General features: G+C 37.4%; 1 protein-coding gene across 1 annotated transcript in view; it reads right to left on the bottom strand.

Annotated features, from left to right (window-relative positions):
- ZBBX (zinc finger B-box domain containing) overlaps nucleotides 1-18729 on the bottom strand; it is a 111152-nt gene that overhangs the window by 41828 nt on the left and 50595 nt on the right. Inside the window, exons 8-10 of the mRNA XM_006150294.2 lie at nucleotides 15364-15522; nucleotides 9364-9538; nucleotides 4729-4849 (exon numbers count right to left, since the gene is read on the bottom strand). Coding sequence (XP_006150356.1) covers nucleotides 4729-4849; nucleotides 9364-9538; nucleotides 15364-15522 — 455 coding nt within the window. The remainder of the gene's footprint in view (nucleotides 1-4728; nucleotides 4850-9363; nucleotides 9539-15363; nucleotides 15523-18729) is intronic.

The following is an 18729-nucleotide window of genomic DNA, read 5'->3' as shown; positions in this document are numbered from 1 at the left end:
AAATCCTGTACACTTGGTAGACTCCTCCTCCCCCATGGGACTCTGCAGATCCTCCCACCTGCCCGCTACCTCCACACTTCTCATATGACCCACCCAGGCTAGGACACTCACTGTTAGCTGCAGTTAAACCACCTAGCTATCTCAAAGAGAAGAGCCTCCAGTGGCCTACCGAGGGCCTAAGAACACCAGTCACCCCCTCACACACCTGTCGTCACCACCAGAAACACATCAAAAATTTATGAATTGCAAATAGATTGCCCTGTACTGACATCTATACTTAAGCACGAAGTATTAACTCAAAAGAGGATTGCTATTAAAAAATAACCATGTTAAACAAGACCCCAGCGAATACACTAAATCTTTCCTGCTAAGAAAACCATAGCTACAGATGACTCTTTATTCTTTAGTGATCAAGTCCTAAATCCCACAGTTGCCTGACTCAGAATCTAAAAGTACTACCCCTACTGGCCCTGCTGCCATCCCACTGGCTCTGCCTGGAGCCACCACGCACAGGCACTGCCTGCCTGTCAACCTACCCTCTGCACCTTTATGAAGGAGTCACACATTTACAAGATCTGCTGGGGGGAGGGGAGAGCAAATATATAAAACACAAAAAGTAAATAATTTTTTTTTAAAGTTTGTGGAGAAATGGGGAAAAAATCCACTGGAATTATCTATTAAGATCTATCAACATTTGCATGTTACAAATGATGGGATTTTTTCCTTTGTTAAATTGAATAATATTCCAGCATGTGTTCAGTGTGTGTGTGTGTGTGTGTGTGTGTGTGTGTATACACATCTGCATCTGTGTGCATGGGACACATACGCACTTCACACACATACATATCTTTATCCATTTATCCATTGTCAACAACTTAGGTTGTTTCTCTATCTTGGCAGACATAACAACATGCCAGACACAGAAAGACAAATATTGCATAATCTCCTCTCTACTGCTGGGAGCCATATGATGGAATAAGAATGTAACCAAGAGAAAAATCAGATTGTATGCAGAAACATACTGCACAGAAACCAGCTGGGACAGTCCTGGGAGCATGAAATCCAGAATGCTGGACCGAGGTCAGCATGGATCCATGTGGATCATTCATCTCATGACAGGAAAACAATTTTAAAAACCCAACAGGGATATATATTTATAAGCATGTTCCAAAACATGATAGTAGGCAAAAGTAAGTTGAAACCATGATCGTGGTGAGCAGCATGGGGAACTTTTCTGAAGTGCAGCTCAGAAATACATCACAAATTTATGAATTGCAAATTGATTGCCCTGTACTGACATCTATAATTAAGCATGAAGTATTAACTCAAAAAAAGATTTCCATTAAAAAATAACCCTGCTAATAAGACCCCAGCGAATATGCTCACTACATGTTCTTTCCTGCTAAGGAAGCTGGCCAACATTTAGTACTGAGTATAGGTCAGGACTTGACACCCCCATGATGAAAGGCTCTTGTACATGCCCAAGCGCAAGTAATAGTGGTGCCATAGTTTGATGGTGACCCTCAAATTCCATGTGTTGAGATCAGATAGTGGTGAGATTAGGACAACAATTTAACCTAATGGGGTTAAAAGATGGGGTCTTTGGGAGGAGATTAGGACTAGGGTCATCAGGCATGGCCCCATGAATGACTACTAGTGGGTTTATAAGGAGAGAGCATGGGACTAGAACAGAGACATATGGAAGGAACACACAGGCTCACATGCATGCCCTCTGACATGTTACTCACCAGCAAGAAGACCCTCACCAGAGGTGGGCCCTCACCTTGAACTTCCAAGTCATAAGCTAAATAAAACTCTCTTCATTCCAATTATCCAGATTCAAGTAGTTTCAGAATGTACTGGAACAAATGCTCATGTAACAACAAAATTGTGCTTCTTATGTTCTATAACAAACTTGTATCACCCCAAGTGTAAGGCATTTTCATGTGAAACGACTGGGATTACATTCATGTACTAGTTACCAAACTAGGAATTATCACGGTGCAGACAATTTAGAAAGCCAGGCATAGATTTTCATAGCATACATATCTCATGCATCTTTGAAGACTCTGTGTGATGTGTGAGCGTGAGTGTGTGTGTTCGTACTAGCTCGAGCCTCTGAGAAGGCCTAGAATCTGTTACCTGAGTAGAGTTCAACCTTGGTTTCTGAATAACATTCTCCAATAAAAGGAATAAGGGTTCTTTGGAGAAGTGATTCCTGGACTGCAGTTGAAAAATACATCTCAAAGGATGGGAAAAGAAAAAGCTTAAACCAAACTAGCAACAAATAAACAAATAGGATAAAGACGTATCTAACAGAAGAGTCAGGCTAGAGGGCCACCAATGAGCAAAGCAGAAACAATTTGTGTCACAAAATAAATAGTGGTGGTTAAGGTGCCTGGATCCGATGTGGCTGACTTTGTGGTTCAAGTCCCAGACTGAGTGGCTTGAAAAACATGCCAACTGTGTGTATGTCCAAAATCTTGAAAGGAGATGGAGGAGAAGGTATTGTGGCATGGCCATCCTTCTGGGGTGACTTCTCTCTCTCTCTCTCTCTCACTCTCCCTCTCTCTCTTTCTCTGTCTCTGTGGTGATCACATGCATACTGCGGAAAAACAGAAAGGAAAAAAAAAGTTGTAGTGTTCTAACACATAAACAAAAGAAACATCCATAAATCCATAAAAATAATTATTTTTTTAATTAGAGAAAAGGAACATTCTTCTTTGAAGAATAATTCTGATTAGTAAATGTAGAAAGAAAGAATGAAATAGAAAAATCATCAATAGAGCAGAAGAGCAGTAACTCTTGGAAATGAAACCCACTGACAGATGCCAAAATTACCAGGTGAAAGTTTAAAGGAAAACAGAAAATCTGCATCATTGAAGTGTCTTCTCTAAAATATGTATTAACTGTGAAAGGAAAATAATAATTTTACAGTACAGCAACTTGATGAGTACCACCTTACCCATGTGACCAAGGCTAACAACACTGACATTATGAGCCCAAAATATCATGCACTGATAAGGACCCATCTTTTCTGTGGCATTTTTCCTCAAAGTGTATAATCTCAATCTAATAATGAAAAATCATTAGCCAAGCCCAAATTGAGTACATGTATGAAACACCTGACAAGGACTGTTCAAAGGTGCTAAGGTCATGAAAGAAAGACTGAAGGACTAGAATGAATAAGGAGACAAGACAGAAAATGCAGTGTAGGATCATACATTGGATCCTGGAACAAGACAAGGATTTAGTGGAAACACTGATAAAAATCCACATATAATCCATAGTTGGTCAATAACAGTGTACTGACATCAGTTTCTTGGTTTTGATGAAGGCATGATGGTTACAGAAGCTGTTACTATTAAGGAACTCTGAGTAAATTATATATGGATATTCTTTTCATTACTTTACAATTCTCCTGTAAGCCTTATTTCAAAATTAAAGATTCAAATTATAAAAATCTGTCACATGTGATCCATTTGAAGGGGAAGTCGTAGTACAGATAGGAACTTACCACGTGGAAGTGTCAAGGAAAACACAAAAGCTAATGTTAAAAAATTGAAGGGATGGGCCACCTCAGGAGATGGCTTTGTATGACTAAAGGTGCAGCTAGGGCTGGATGGTCCCTCATTTACAGTCCCAGAGTTCCTCTATCACCCTGCTTGCCAGCGCGTCGTCTAAAGAACAGCGTTATTCACACCAGTTATCACCTGGAGCTACCAGAAACTCAGAAATGCAGAATCTCAGGCCCCACTCTGGTTCACTGAGGGCGAATATGTATTTTGCCATGGTTTCCAGCCAATTGGAAGGCACAATAAAGTGTAAGCAGCTCTCCTGTAGGCTGCTCAAACTCAGGTTATGGCCTTTCATGGTGCTCCTGGAATCTAAAATTCTGTAGGTCTTAGACTGAGTCATCAGAAAAGAATGCATCCTGACTTTCCCAGTGACCCCATATAATGATAAAGTTAAGAATGACTATAACATTTACTCATTCATAGTTTTGGTTCAATATTTAAATAATATTGATTTATTTAGGTGTATTTTTTTTTCATGGGAGAGGCAGGTATGTTTGACAAAGTCTTGCTATGCTCTCTCACCCACTCTCCTACCTCGCAGCCAGTCAGGCTTACAAGCATTTGTGGGCGTGCCTGGAACGTTCAGGTCAACCTAAGATCTGAACCCACGTCTGCCATGTGGCTTCAGCATCATGCAGCAGTGCCTCACACCATGTGCCAGAATAGTTGGGCCTTTAATAGCTTAATTTTTAAATAATTGATGAAATGGAACATCGAATAATATAGTCTTTCAATAAAGTACATTTTATTACTATTAATAAAATTGCAAAATTAAAGTTCTAATTAACTTAAAGCTAGATTCTGAGAGGTATTGCCTCAGATGTTTATGCTAATATAAAACTTACAGTAATATCTTTTCAAAGTAATCTCCATTTATTGCACAATTTTTGCTATTATTCTTATATTCTATGCTATGTATATGTCTTCTACATTTCCATTTCTCAGGGTAAATTCTCAATTAATGATGCATCATATACATAAATAGAATTAAATCCTTATTAGAACTGTAGAAGCTTCACAGCGATTTAATATTGCTTTAAAATTATTTATGTAAATAGAAAGCATAAATATAAAATTAGTACAGAAAGGCCTGTTATACAAGCAAATAACATAAATCACCTAACGATAATATTGAAAATCAAGAAAGTACCTTCTGTGCTTTTTAAGCCACAATTTTTCCATGTAGGATAGACTGTCTTCTTTAAATTCAATATTAAGTGGTTCTCTCCAAATTTTCAGATTAGTCTGCACTTCAGAGTCTTCAAATGAGTCTATAAAAGTAAACCACATTGATAATTAATGTAACCAAGTCTTTACATTACCATACTTCCTTTCATAGAATTCATCATTTTTGAGGCATACAGGCTTTGGTATTATTTATATAATCAATAGGTTAAAGTTTAAATAATGCAAAAGTGTTGTATATTGGTGATTTATTAAGAGGCTTTATAGACAGTTTATTTTTCAGAATCCCTTGAAATTAAAGGATCCTATGATTCACAAGGTTTAAAAAACATTTTTTTAAATGAGAAAGATAAACCCAAGCATATTCATTGTACATTCTCCACACACATATGTACATATATTACGGTCACTGACAATGATGTTCACACATTATGGGAAACAGAAAATAAATAATTCAGAACGACACTTGGAGGCGACAACTGTCTTCATGAACTTATATCTACATAATTTACTTCCTGATACTTGAGACATTTCTGAAGTACTACTAAACTAAAATCACTAGGCAGAGGTACTTGAAACTGCTGACGATCTCTGGAAACAAAAACAGTATAAATTCAGGATTACTGGTCTCTCCTCCTCCAAAATACAGTCTCTCTCCCCAAACTGGGGACACATAGGGGAGTTGATGTAGAAGGAGAAGAAAGAGAAGTGTCAAGGAGGACAATGTTGAGTAGCTAAGTAGTTCTGAATGATAGAAAACCCTAAAATAGTTACTATTTGGCCTTTTACAGAAATTTTTACCAAGCCTTCCACTAGGTCAAAGGTTACTCCCTAGTCACAGAAAATGTGTTTTCTCCAGTCCAGAAAGACAACTGTGATTGGCACCACCATCATCGGATCAACCAAATATAACCCAGCTCTCCCAAGCAGCTTTCATACCAAAGAGGCAGGTCAAGTGGGAACATTTTTTAAAAAGTAGTACTTTCCGGTACTTACTGATGACATTAATTGCTGCAGCTCCCACGAATGTACTATTGCTGTTGGCATGTTACTTTAGCAAGGAAAAGTGAGGGGAGGAGTAATCCTGGTCTTGTATTTATGTATTACCATAACCACCTTCATGCCACAGGTTAGACTACCAGTGTCGGGATTCTTCCATCACTGAGTATATCTATTCCCAATGTACATTCAGGCCTTGAAAACAATGGCACAATGGGTCCACACTGCCACTGTATCCTATACAAGACAAAATCAAACCAAGACTCCTACCACTTCCTCTTCTTAAGCCTCTAGTGGACTAGGGTGGTATTTGAAGTCTCCAGGAATAAGTATCCGTTCATAGTCAGAATCTAGTAATGCCTCTGAAATATAAGCATCGCTCTATTGCATGTTCATCCTGGTATGTAGCCATAGTTGTGCTAGTGAAGATTTAGTATAAAATACATGATGTATACTGGTGGCCTTGCTATGGAATCTCTTAATGAACTCACTCTCTTTATCAGTTAAGTGATTCCAGATCTGTGGATGGGCTTAGGTCTGAGAACATAAAAACTCTGAATACCCAATATGATAGTGGCCCAACTCCAGTCTCCACTCATCAGACAGAAATTTCCTAATTATACAGGTGAAATGTAGGCTGTAAAACTCTTTTGCTCCTAGATGCTCTGATAAACACCCAGGCTATGTTAATTGAAACATTCTAATTACTACTCTTTTCTGTCCCTTAAGCTGGTAATTTTTCTACCACAATTTTGATGATATGCACCCATACGTAGGCTTTACCATTCGAGGTGTTCATTACTCCTTTGAAATCAGACAGCTCCATTCCACTGAATCACTTGCACACCATTTTCAACATACAGAGGAAAGCTACAGTGAAACCTTTCTACGGATTCTGGCTTCATGCCTTGGGGATGACAGTATCATCCGGGACCTCAGAGAGAGCATGCCTAAAGGAGTAGCTTGCTCTTATCATCGATTTCAGCATTCCTGTATCTCCAAATTCTTCCCCCTACAGCAGGTCAGGAAAGTTCCAGTATCTCAACTTCATTAACTGTAAAGATGAGTTCAGGTTTTATTAGCCAAACTGGCAGATTGCCAATGCCTTTCCTGCAGAGTTTAATCAAGTACATGAAGACTCCAATCCTGTATGAGTACATCTACATTGACCAATTCAACCTAATCTAATCTTGAATTTTATCTTCCTTAATTTAACACTCAAAATGTTTCCCTCCACTTGCTTCTTTGAGTCATGTGATACAAATTAACAAGATGGTGCAACTTCTTTAGTGCATGCTGTTTCCAACTGATATGGGCAATGTATGTCATATCTCCACCCAGGTTGTGCTAATCAATGGATTGAATCTTTGCCCTTATTATGTAAGTTCCACAGAAGGTTATGACTGCATTTATATATCACTTTTCCCCAGCACATAGCATATGTGCTCACTATTTACTGATGAAGTCATTATAAGAGGAGAATGTTTTATTTCCCTAGCATTTAAAATGCTACTTGTATCCAAACATTGGCAAATAATAAAAGCTATTGACAGAAAAAATTGTCAATAATTATTTCACAGATTATGATGAAAAACCAGTTAAAACGATAATCATTTGTTAGCTACCAAACTGGCTAAACTTTAAAAATGAGAAAATGTGGGAAAGTGGTCATTTTATACACTGTCAGTGAGGACATAACTGACATAGTAACCTTTATAAAGGGCAATGTGACAATATTCACCAAAACTATCATTTTAAAAATCACCACTGACACATAAATATATTTAGAGTTTTATTTCAAGATATTTGTATGCGTGTATGAATAAGTAAGATGGTTTTCATAAGTTCTTTTATAGTACTGAGAATTAGCAACAAAAAACAAAGGTTTGACTACACCCTGGTATGTAGAATATCATATAACAGCTATAAATGATGATGCATATAGGATGTTTTCCATGACAGAAACTCAGTGAAGAAAATGAATGATCTGGTGACCACATGCAATTGTATCCGATTTGTATGTGTGCATATATCTAACCATGTCTATTGAAAAATATGTACCGAAATATTAACATCTCCACGTGGTATCTCTACATGATAGGATTGGACTATCTTAGGTGTTGTTCTTGCTAACTGTTAAACAAATCTTTAAAAATCATAATTACATTTATATTACTATTAACTATAGTACCCATGATGTAAAATAGATCTCTTGAACTTATTGCTCCTAAAATTTGTGTCTTCTGACCAAAATCCCCCAAGTCTTCCACATCATTTGCTCTCCTGGTAACATCATTTTACTCTTGGTTTTTTTTGTGTTCAGCTTTTTCAGATGCCACGTGTCAGTGAAAGCACGCAGATGTCTTTTTGTGCCTCACTTATTTCATTTAACATGATGCTCTGTATCTTTTATCATATAACATATGACAGATATTATGTTCTATTTTGAAAAATAAGTTTTAAAAATGGTTTTGAACTTCTCTCTGACCTAATGATTTCTTACTTTAGTATCGGTCTTGTTTTAAATACTATGTCTTTCAAAGTAGACAATCAGAAAAGTATTATTACAAAAAAATATCAGTTTCTTTCAGAGTTAAGTAAAAAAAAATCAAAATATAAAAATACAAATAAAAAACTCATCAATATCATAATCAATGAGAGTTATTTTGAGGATCATACTACAAAGAGAGCAGACAAAACAAATATCAGAAATATTAATATAGGGACCAGCAGGTGGCATGGTGATTAAGGGTGCCGGATTCCCATATGACTGGCCATGGTTCAAGTCCTGGACCTGGCAGCTTGCTTTCTTGCTTTCCTTTTCTCTCTCTCTGGTGAAATTTTAAAAAATAATAATAAATGGAATGAAATAAATAAATGAATAATTCTTTTAAAAAAAGAAATATTAATTCAATTATTATACCATAAACAATTACAAAAAGTTCACTTAAAGGAGAGAACATTATTACTATTATTATTATTATTAAATATTTTGTAGAGGTTTTTGCCTTAGGGCACATGTGCTTGTGGAGAGAGAGAGAAACAGAGACAGTGAGAGGGAAAGTGAGAAATTATCCCAAGGGAGGATGGCCACGCCGCAATCCCTTCTCCTCCATTCTCTTCCCAAGATCTTAGACACACACACGCATATGCCTGGCATGAGTTTCAAGCAACTGGGTCTGAGACTTGAACCGTGGTTGGCCATGTGGAAGTCCAGCAACAGTCCACTATGCCATCTGCTGGCCCCGGGAGAGAACGTTATTAAAGTAAAAATTTCAAGTGTAATTGGGAAGACAGTGAGAATAAGAACTATAATATGTTGCAAAGAAAAAACAGTGGGGAGAGTTCCTTCCTTCACTAAAAAACAATGAAACAAAAACAGTAAAATTAGATGCTTCTCTCAAGTAAAATACATGATTGAAATTTATTATCTGACATTGTATATTCCATATAAAGTGACTGCAAGACACTATAAGACTCCAAGTGATAAAGTTAATAAATTTAATACTTCGAAAATACAGGATTTCCTCTAGAGAATGGAGGTAAATAAGATAAAGTCCAGCCTTATTTTAGAACATTCATTTTGTAAAACTAGGCATACCTGGTTTTGCTGCATGTGAGTTCTGTTTCTTGTCATCATGATTCCCAGCTCTCCACTGATTTAATGCCTCCTGAAAGGACTGTGCAGAAGCCTCTTCATCGAATGACCCTTCACACAAGAGCTTACCACTTGGATTTGTACATTCTGTTCTTGATGTTCTTGTTGTAATTTCTACCTAAACCAATCAACAATGTCTCTAAGAATGCTTCATTTGCTTTTCCATATCTTAAAATACAAATAGGACTAATTATTAGACATTATAAATCAGACAGTTGTTTTTAACTTCTTCCATCACCTACTCCCTATAGTCCCCAGAGCAAAAAAATCAGTTTTTTAAACATGTAAATCTTCTCAACATTAAATCTTCTATATTCATCTTTTTTATTTTTTATTTTAATTTTTATATACATTCAATCATATTATTTAGCTTACAATGTGAACATTTCAATATGTGAACATTTCTCCCCAGCCCAGTTGATCAGAATATCTACCACCAATAACAACACACCTCCCCATCCCATCAATGCTCTGTCTCCGTATCTCTCCTCCAAATGTCCTTCCTTATGTCCCTCTTCTCCACATACTCCACTTCTGGCACTAACCCCCATCTCTTGTGTTCGTACAATCTTAGGTCAATCAGTTTCAGTTATAGAGTGCAGACACTCGGTATATATTAAGTGGGGACATACTGTGTCATTCCTTCATAACCTGGCTTGCTTCACTCAGCAGTAAATCTTCCATATTCTTCCACTTTTTGTCATCGATGTTTATTGTGGCACTATTCACGATTGCTAAGTCATGGAACCAACCCACATACCCCTGGTATGGTTGAATGGACTGAGAAACTGTGGCACATATACTCTATGGAATACTATTCAGCTATATTCATCTATTTTGAATCAAATGATAGGATCTCATTATTTCATAGAGCTGTGTAATATTCCACAGTACAAACATGACACAGCTTTTCAATCCCTTAATGTTTAGTGAAGTGAGTCAAACTTTGAAAGACACACATTGCATATCCCCACTCACTTTGCATTGAGTAATTCAGCAGAGATTGAGAGACTTGAAAATGTGATGGTGGAGTGGATGAGCGTAAATGGTAGAGACTGTAAGGGGGCAGAGTGGATTGTAGAGAGTGGATGGCAGAGGGAGGTTGTAAGATACAAGAGGAGGAAACCTTTGACAGATAGAAAAATGCAAAGAAAGAAAGAAAGAAAGAAAGAAAGAAAGAAAGAAAGAAAGAAAAGAAAACTAGAGCATATTCATTATGAAATTAACTAAAATATTTTGCATAGCTGGCTCTTTCACAAACTGGTTTAATTATAATATGTTCATTGGGATTAAAATATGTATGATGACATTTCAATTTATCCCAATAATTATAAGCTAATTGTTGATTTGTCAGGTATTCATCATTTGTAGACTTTTTTATATCTTGATTTTTAAAAAAGGAAATCTGGGGCTGGCAGATGGCATGGTGGTTAAGGTCACTGGACTCCCACATGGCTGATAGCAGTTTGAGTCCTGGATCTGGCAGCTTGATTTCTCACCTTTCCTCTCTCTCTGTCCCTCTCTGTCTCTCTCTGGTCAAATTTAAATAAATAAGCAAATAAATAAATAAATTTAAATAAAATATTTTTTAAAAAAGGAAATTTACACATAAAAAATTTCTGGCTTTTGCTAGTTAATCTTTTTATCTCACTTTATAATTCAGCATTACTTGGCATATTTCTTAGATCTACTGCTGCCTCTTGATAGATAAATAAATAAACAAAAACTTAAATCTGATCATGTCACACCCCTGCTCAAAATCCTCTGTTGATTTTCTAGGATACCCCATGTTTGTCCCAGGAATTATAAGTCTCTAATGGTCTCATACAACCCTATTTTTATTTATGTCATTTCTCTCCATCCATACTCCCCCCTTCATTCATCCTGTTACAGCAAAATAACAACTTGGCAATTCCAGGAGCATCAAGCACATCCTGCATTTCGAGCCTTGCACTAACCATATGGATGCCTGGAATGAGTCTTCGCCCAATCTCCACATGACCATTGCCTTCATTTCATTCAGTCTCTGCTCATATGTCACTTCAAATGTCACTGATTTTTTCACTAATGATTCTAAAAACAATTGCCCTACTTCTCCTCACTTTTTAAATTTATTTGATTGATTTTCCTCTCTGTAACTTTTCTCCATGTGAGAACACTCTACATGTTTCTTTGTGGTTTCAGTCCCAGATCCAGCAGCTTGAAAATCATGCTGGGGTGGGTGTGCATATGTGTCCAAAATCCCAGGAGGAGAAGGAATTAGAGCATGGCCATTGTCGTGGAGGGTGATTTCTCACTTTCCCTTTGTCTCTCTCTGCTGAGCTAAGCATCCTACAGCAAAAACAACTTGAAAGAAAGAAAGAAGAAAAGAGAGAGGAAGATGGTATCAGCAGATGGCATGGTGGTTAAGGTGCTGGACACTCCCACGTGGCCTACCATGGTTCAAGTCCTAGACCTGGTGACTTGCCTTCTCTCCCTCTCTCTCTCTCTCTCTCTCTCTCTCTCTCTCTCTCTCTCTCTCTCTGCATGTGTGTCTCTCTCTGGTAAAATTAAAGTAAATGAATGAATAAATAAAATTAAATAAATAATTTTTAAAAAGAGAGGAAGAGAAAGAAAGAAAGAAAGAAAGAAAGAAAGAAAGAAAGAAAGAAAGGAAGGAAAAGAGAGAGAAAGAAACAAAGAAATAGGTAGATACTAGGTATCAATCTCTGTCTTTCCCTCTCTCTCTCTCCATGTGTGTACAGAGGAAAGATCATGTAAGAACATGCAACAACAAAAAAGCAGCCATCTGCCAACCAGGAAGAAAAGTCTCACCAGAAACCAAATCTGCCAGTACCTAGATATGGAACTTTGAGCCTACAGAACTATGAGAAATAACTGTAAATTCTGGCACCTGGTCTGGGATTTGTTGTTATGGCGGCCTGAGCAGACTGATGCAGCAATGGATTGGATGTGCGAAAGAGGGAGATGAAGAGCTGTCAAAAATAACTGGCTTGGAAAACTAGATGAGAGTGCTCAGGAGTATGCAGGAAGGTGCGCATTGGTAGGTGTCCAGTAAGGAATACGTCAGTGTGTCTATGCTTGTCAGTGTGTCTGTGCGTGTGTGCTGTACTAATGAGGAAGTAATGGAAACTCAGTGGAGAATACAGAACGGTTAAGGTATGCAGTGATTCCAGCAGCTCCCTTCCAAGCATGGATCAAAGGTGTAGGATACATGTGCCCATATAGGAGCTATGACATTGACTACCTAGAGCCCGCATGCTGTAGCAAGGTAGGAAAACACTAGAGGGTCGCACACTGGCTCTGAGATGTTTCACCTCACACTACACAGAGCACTTCACTCCAAGTGGGATAGGACCCTGCCTGTCTCCAAAAGGGGTAGGGAATCTGAGGAGCACATGGATACTCATCCAGTGTTATGAATTCCTTACCCTCTGAGTCCTGTAAGACATGTTTCTTATCCCCATTTTCTGGACAAAAAAAGGATCAAAAAGGTTAAGTTGGGCCAGCCACTGGCGTGGTGGGTAAGGTGGCTGGATCCCATATGGCCAACTGTGTGGCTCAAATCCTGGACCCAGTGACTTGAAAAATACACTAGGCATGTGCCCAAGCATGCCCAAAATCCCAGCAGGAGAGAGAATGGAGGATGAGGGATTGCGGAGTGGACATCCCCTGTGATGGTGCTTTCTTACCTTCCTCCTCTCTCTTTCTGTCTAGTGAGCACATGTATTTTCTGGAAAAAATTTTTTAAAAAGAAAGGAGGCTAAGCAATTTGTCCAGGTTACGAAGTTCTAAGAAAAAACAAGCTCAGTATTGTAAATCCAGGTTTCAGTTCCTAAAAATATAAACTATTTTACGAACTGCATTCCTTTCCAAGAATTCCCCTTTAGCTTGAATCCATTTAAAAACAAACAAGTGAAAACATAACATCAGTAGAAGCCTTTGGCGCTGTCTTGACTCTTCCAATCACTCAAATTACTTGCAGTGTTCATTAAAATTCAGATTCCTCAGCCCTGACCCAAATGTTAGGAAAAAAAAAAAAATGGGGGCATCAGACCCAGGAATGCACATTTTTACCAAGAGCTTCTGATATTTTCTACAGTTTGAGAACCATGGCTTTTCAGTACAGAGGACCACGGAGTCTGAGAAGGGTACATTAACCCTTCGATGTGTGCTGAGTACAAGCGCATGCCTGGGGGTTTATAGCAATCAGTCCCAACCAAGAAAACCACCAGTCACCGAGGAGATGTTAAAATCACACATGGCTGGTCCTCACCCACAGAGGTGTCACACTTAGTCGTTTATATTTTTCTTAACATTTCTCCAGTTGGCTCTAATATACACCCTTAGGTCAAACCACTGAATTAATGGCTTTTAAGTTATGACAAGAGATGGAGAATCTATACAGTATATCTGGTTACTTATGGAGACAACTGGAAGCATCTATTGTAATGATTAAGGGCACAAAAAAGCCCACTCTGTAACTTCCTAGTGGGACTAGTTACTCACTCTGTCTCTACTTTCACCATCTGTTAATGCAGGTAAAATACTTATATCTGATTATTGAATAAGATGAAGCAAGCAAAATACTAAATGCAGCGTCTGGCATAAGGTGTTCAATAATGTTAGCTGCCTGTTCGTCATTATTATTTTTAATAGGACAAATTAGATAAAATGGCAGGTATGAAGGAGAAACCTTTAAAATGACAGCTTTTTGCAGTGGTTAAAAGCAGGTAATTTGGAGTAAGAAGGCCTGAGCTCAATCTGATTTCTACTATCAGTAATATTTTGGGTAATTTATAGAAACTATTCTTTGCCACCATTCTTTCTGAAAAAAGGGAATAATTTTAAAAAGACAAAAGGAGATGTAAACTATTTAGGGCAATATCTTATCCCCAATCTAATTAATAATATTATCATCATGAGGTTATAACTCATTCAGTTATTCTTCACAAAACACCATGAGCAGTTCTATTAGAAATAAAAATTCACAGGGCCAACAGGTGGCATGGTGGTTAAGGTGCTGGACTCCCACATGGCTGACCACAGTCTGAGTCCTGGACCTGGGAGTTTGCTTTCTCACTTTCGTTCTCTCTCTCTCTTTCTCTCTGGTGAGCTCACATGCCCCACAGCAAATTTAAATAATAATATAATGATAAATAAAGTAAAATAAACAATTCTTTAAAAAAAAGAAATTGAAATTCACTCTAATATGCTTTCTTGAAATATTCAAGCATAATTCCTCCTGTAGAAAGAGGTCCCTTCTAGCTCAGAGAACATTTCATTTTATGATCTATGAACCCAAATTTGGAACTCAAATACTTAAGTTCAACCCCGATTTGTTTACCAAGTGGCAAACTGTGACTTTGGCCAATTACTCACAGTTTCTAAACTGAGGGAGAAAATGTGAATGACACCTAAAAGAATTAGGCTTATATCATTGATCAACATTTGAAGTTTGTTTCATGCTAAAGAATCAATACAAATCTATTATAAAAATATAGACATGAGCTGATAAAAGCTTATCTAGCACATTGTCAGATCAGTAGTCATTCTGAATAACTGACAGAAAATTAACTGCGAAATTGCCTGTCACCTAAAACACTTGGAAATGCATTTCTAGCCTCTCAGAACTCCTAACTAATATAGAATTGTTATATAGTATTGTGGTCTTAATTTAATATTTCTACCCAAATATTTATTCAATTCCTAATGTGATGAAAATGCCTAGAAAGTCATATGGTCAAAAGATGATTTGTCAAAGGATCAGTGAGTAGTGAATAAGAAGTAATCTGCTTTAAAAGAGTTGGATAGTCAAGATGTATTTTTTTCATAAAGATCCATACTAAATATATGAGATTAAGCAACTTGCAAAACTCTACAAAAAGCAGTCGCTAAGGCCATGCATGATAGAAAATGTCTATTATATTTCCCTCAGATTACCTCAGAGTTGCTCCCCTGCAGAAGTGGAGATTTAGGGTTAAGTTGACTTCCACTGGCCTTTTTTGCAGAAATATTCTCCCCTTTCGGTTCATCCGGATGCACCTCTTTTATAAACTGCTGGGCAGCATCCAATACACTGGATAATATTTGAGATTTTGTCTATTAAAATGAAACAACATATGACTAAAAGGTCCAGTATGCCAGTCTCAGTAATTTATACAGTAAATCATACATTTCTTATCCTATGGCTCCTAAAATTCAATAAATTGTATTTGCTATTTTGAAAGGCAGTGTGAAATCGTTATCAACCAATAACATAGTGACAACTGCCATCTGCCGAGGGACTAATTTGGGCTCACACTGTCCTAAGCATCTTTAAAAATTACATCATTCAATCCTCCAGGCAACCCTAGAAGAACTATTTTTATCTCTGATTTAGAGATAAGGAAACTAAAGCTCAGAGGAGTTAAATAACTTGCCCCTGTTCCCATGGTGTGTGGGTGGCAGAGCTGGGACATGACCCTAGGTGGGTTTAATTCTCATGACTCACAGCCTTTCCACTACCCAACCCCAGGAAGATAGATGGGGTATTTTGTGCACATAATGACCGAAGAACTAAATGTAACTAATCTAGTGAGAGCCTGAGTAAGCAGTGATGAGTACTCTGTGAGGACAAATAGCTTTAGAAAGTATACGCTGCTCAAAAGTGCGTATCAGGAAGGGCCTCAGTCTGTAGTTCCCTAGTAAACGCCAAGTCATCCCCCACTTCATGCATTGGATAGTGACATTCACCTCCCAGGAAGGCCCTGCTGTCCTCTAGGCTCATCTTTGCCTAGCGGATCCCTACCTCTTCCTACTATGTCATCCCAGGTTATACCAACAGCCTAAGAATCCTTCCCTCGACCTTCCTACTCTGAGTGTGTGAGATATCCACTCTCTTCACCCCCAGAACACTCTGAATAAATCTCCACCAACCTTTGCTATTAATATATTGATTCTGTACCACATTTTACAAATGTTTGTCTAACCCATCATGGCATATAGCTCAGGAAAAACTATATTTTTTTAAATCTTATATGGCTACCACAGTGCTGGCAAATAGCATGTGGTTAAGAATAATAGCACATGGCAAGAAGGAAAGAGAAGAGCTGAAGAAACAAAGTAAAGAGGAATTTCAAAAATAAAACCTTTTGCATACTGTCTAAGTAGCTGAGAAGGAAAAGGCAAACCCTGGAAAGGCCCTGTTTTCTTAAAGATCTCCTATCAGAATTACCCTTCCCTCTAAGGGTTTTATGGGATTCTGGATCCTGTCTAAGCTTGAACTAAACTCCAGAGGGAAGATTTGGGCTTTTCAGAGGTTCTATGAGAAATTGTTCATACTTCTCAGCAAATGTCCTGAAGACCAAGGAAAAATTCAACAAAGACAAAAAATAATTATTTTTTTCTCTCCCAAGGAAATAACCTTATTTTAAATTTTTCAACTAGTTACCAATTTATTGGGTTATTGGAAAAGTCATGATGCATTTTTTACATAAAATAGAAAAAATACATCACAACTTGTACAACAGCTCAATAAATACGTAAGATTACACTGAAACTTCCCAGTTATGACTTTTTGTAAATTAATTAAGATTCATTATAGTCTGGTCCTGGAATAAATGTGTGAATATTAAATTAACTACTGTTATTTCATAGTGAATTAACTACCTATGAAAAAATGATAAATGTGACCTATGTATATACATTGCTGTCTGTACAGAAATCTATGGTTTCTCCTGGAAATTTTCCAAAGATTATCAAGAAGACTATATAGTTCTTATTCTTGTTTTCTTAGAGAGACAGATTTTTGATCTAGGGCATGTGTGCTTGCCAGGGAGACAGAGAGAGATGAAGAGACTTAAGGTGAGAAATCACCTTCCAGGGCATGGCCATGCCACAGTCTCTTCTCTTCTATTCTCCTCTCAGAATTTTGGTCATGCACTGCAGATGCACTCAGTGTGAGTTTCTAGTCACTGGGTCTAGGACTTGAACCATAGTTGGCCATATGGAAGTTCAGCAACATAATCATTATGCCATCTGCTGGTCCTTATGCTCCTTATTCTTAAAAGAAATTCAAGCTGGGACCACCAATTGATGTAATGGTTACCTCTCTGGACTGTCAAGTAGTCCATGGTAATCAATGAACTCAGTCAAAGTCAGTCACAATGTCTGCTTTTCATGTTTTCATGAACTATTCATGTTTTCATGAACTTTTCATGAACTATCAAAATCAAGAGTGTTAATTTTATATAAAATCATTAAGATAGAATTACCATTTAAATATATATTCATTTAAATAACACAGAACAAAGATTGTTCTTAAAAATGAATCTTGCTACCAGTGTTTCAATAAATCTGGGAACCAACAGTTAGCGTAATGGCTATGTCGCTGGATTCCCACGTAGTCAACCGCGGTTCGTGTCCCAGACCCGGTGGCTTAGAATGCCAGGCGCATGTGCGTGCGTGCCCAAGATCCCGAGAGGAGAATGGAGGAGAAGGGATTGCGGCGTGGCCATCCCCCTTGGGTGGTGGTGATTTCTCGCTTTCTGTCTCTATGTCTCTCTCTGTCTGTCTGGCGAGCGCACGTGCCCTATAGCGAAAACCTCTCAAAAAAAAATAAATAAAATAAATCTCATTATAAGACTTTTAGGAAAGAAATTAAGACTATGAAAAGACAAAAAAGAGAATCTTTCTTCTTGAATTTACTAATAAAAATAAGGTAAACTCATAGATGATTGATAGAGTAGAATTGCATATCTGGATATCTTAAAATCTGTTAATTCAATACATAACTAAAATAAATAAAATGCCAATGAGAATGAATGTTCTTTCCTTAGAATATCATACTCTTAAATATTACTTTTTTCCATAGTAAAATCATGTATGTTTTCTTTTTCTTAAGCCTAAAACAAACACATAAGAAAAGAGAGCAGATATTATGAGCCCCAAAGAAATCCAAGCTCAGAAAACTTGGGTAAAAGTCAAATAGCTCCAAAATACCAGGGCTTGCATTAGAACCCAGGTCTTCTTTCTTCTAGCAAATCCCCTCTCCCTACTGAATTTCTACTAGCCTGCATAACACATAAAATATGCTTTACCTTTGATTTGCTGAAAAAGAAAACATTAAATTTTGTCTCTAATAGATCTGACAATGTTTTTTCCTTTAAAAAGAAAACGCAAAATTCTAATTCTATATATAATTGTCTATGCAAGATTCGGGTGGTTTAGCTTTTTAACATTTTTGCTTGCTTAGCTTTATTTTTTACATACTATGTAAAATAAATCATAGTCCCCCCATATTAAAAAATAAAAAAAAAAAAAAAAAGG

Source organism: Tupaia chinensis, unplaced genomic scaffold (assembly GCF_000334495.1).
Source record: "Tupaia chinensis unplaced genomic scaffold, TupChi_1.0 Scaffold000281_1, whole genome shotgun sequence".
NCBI classification, from domain to species: Eukaryota; Metazoa; Chordata; class Mammalia; order Scandentia; family Tupaiidae; genus Tupaia; species Tupaia belangeri.
The sequence above is the reverse complement of the archived record's forward strand: the minus strand, read 5'-3'. Positions and strand labels throughout refer to the sequence as shown.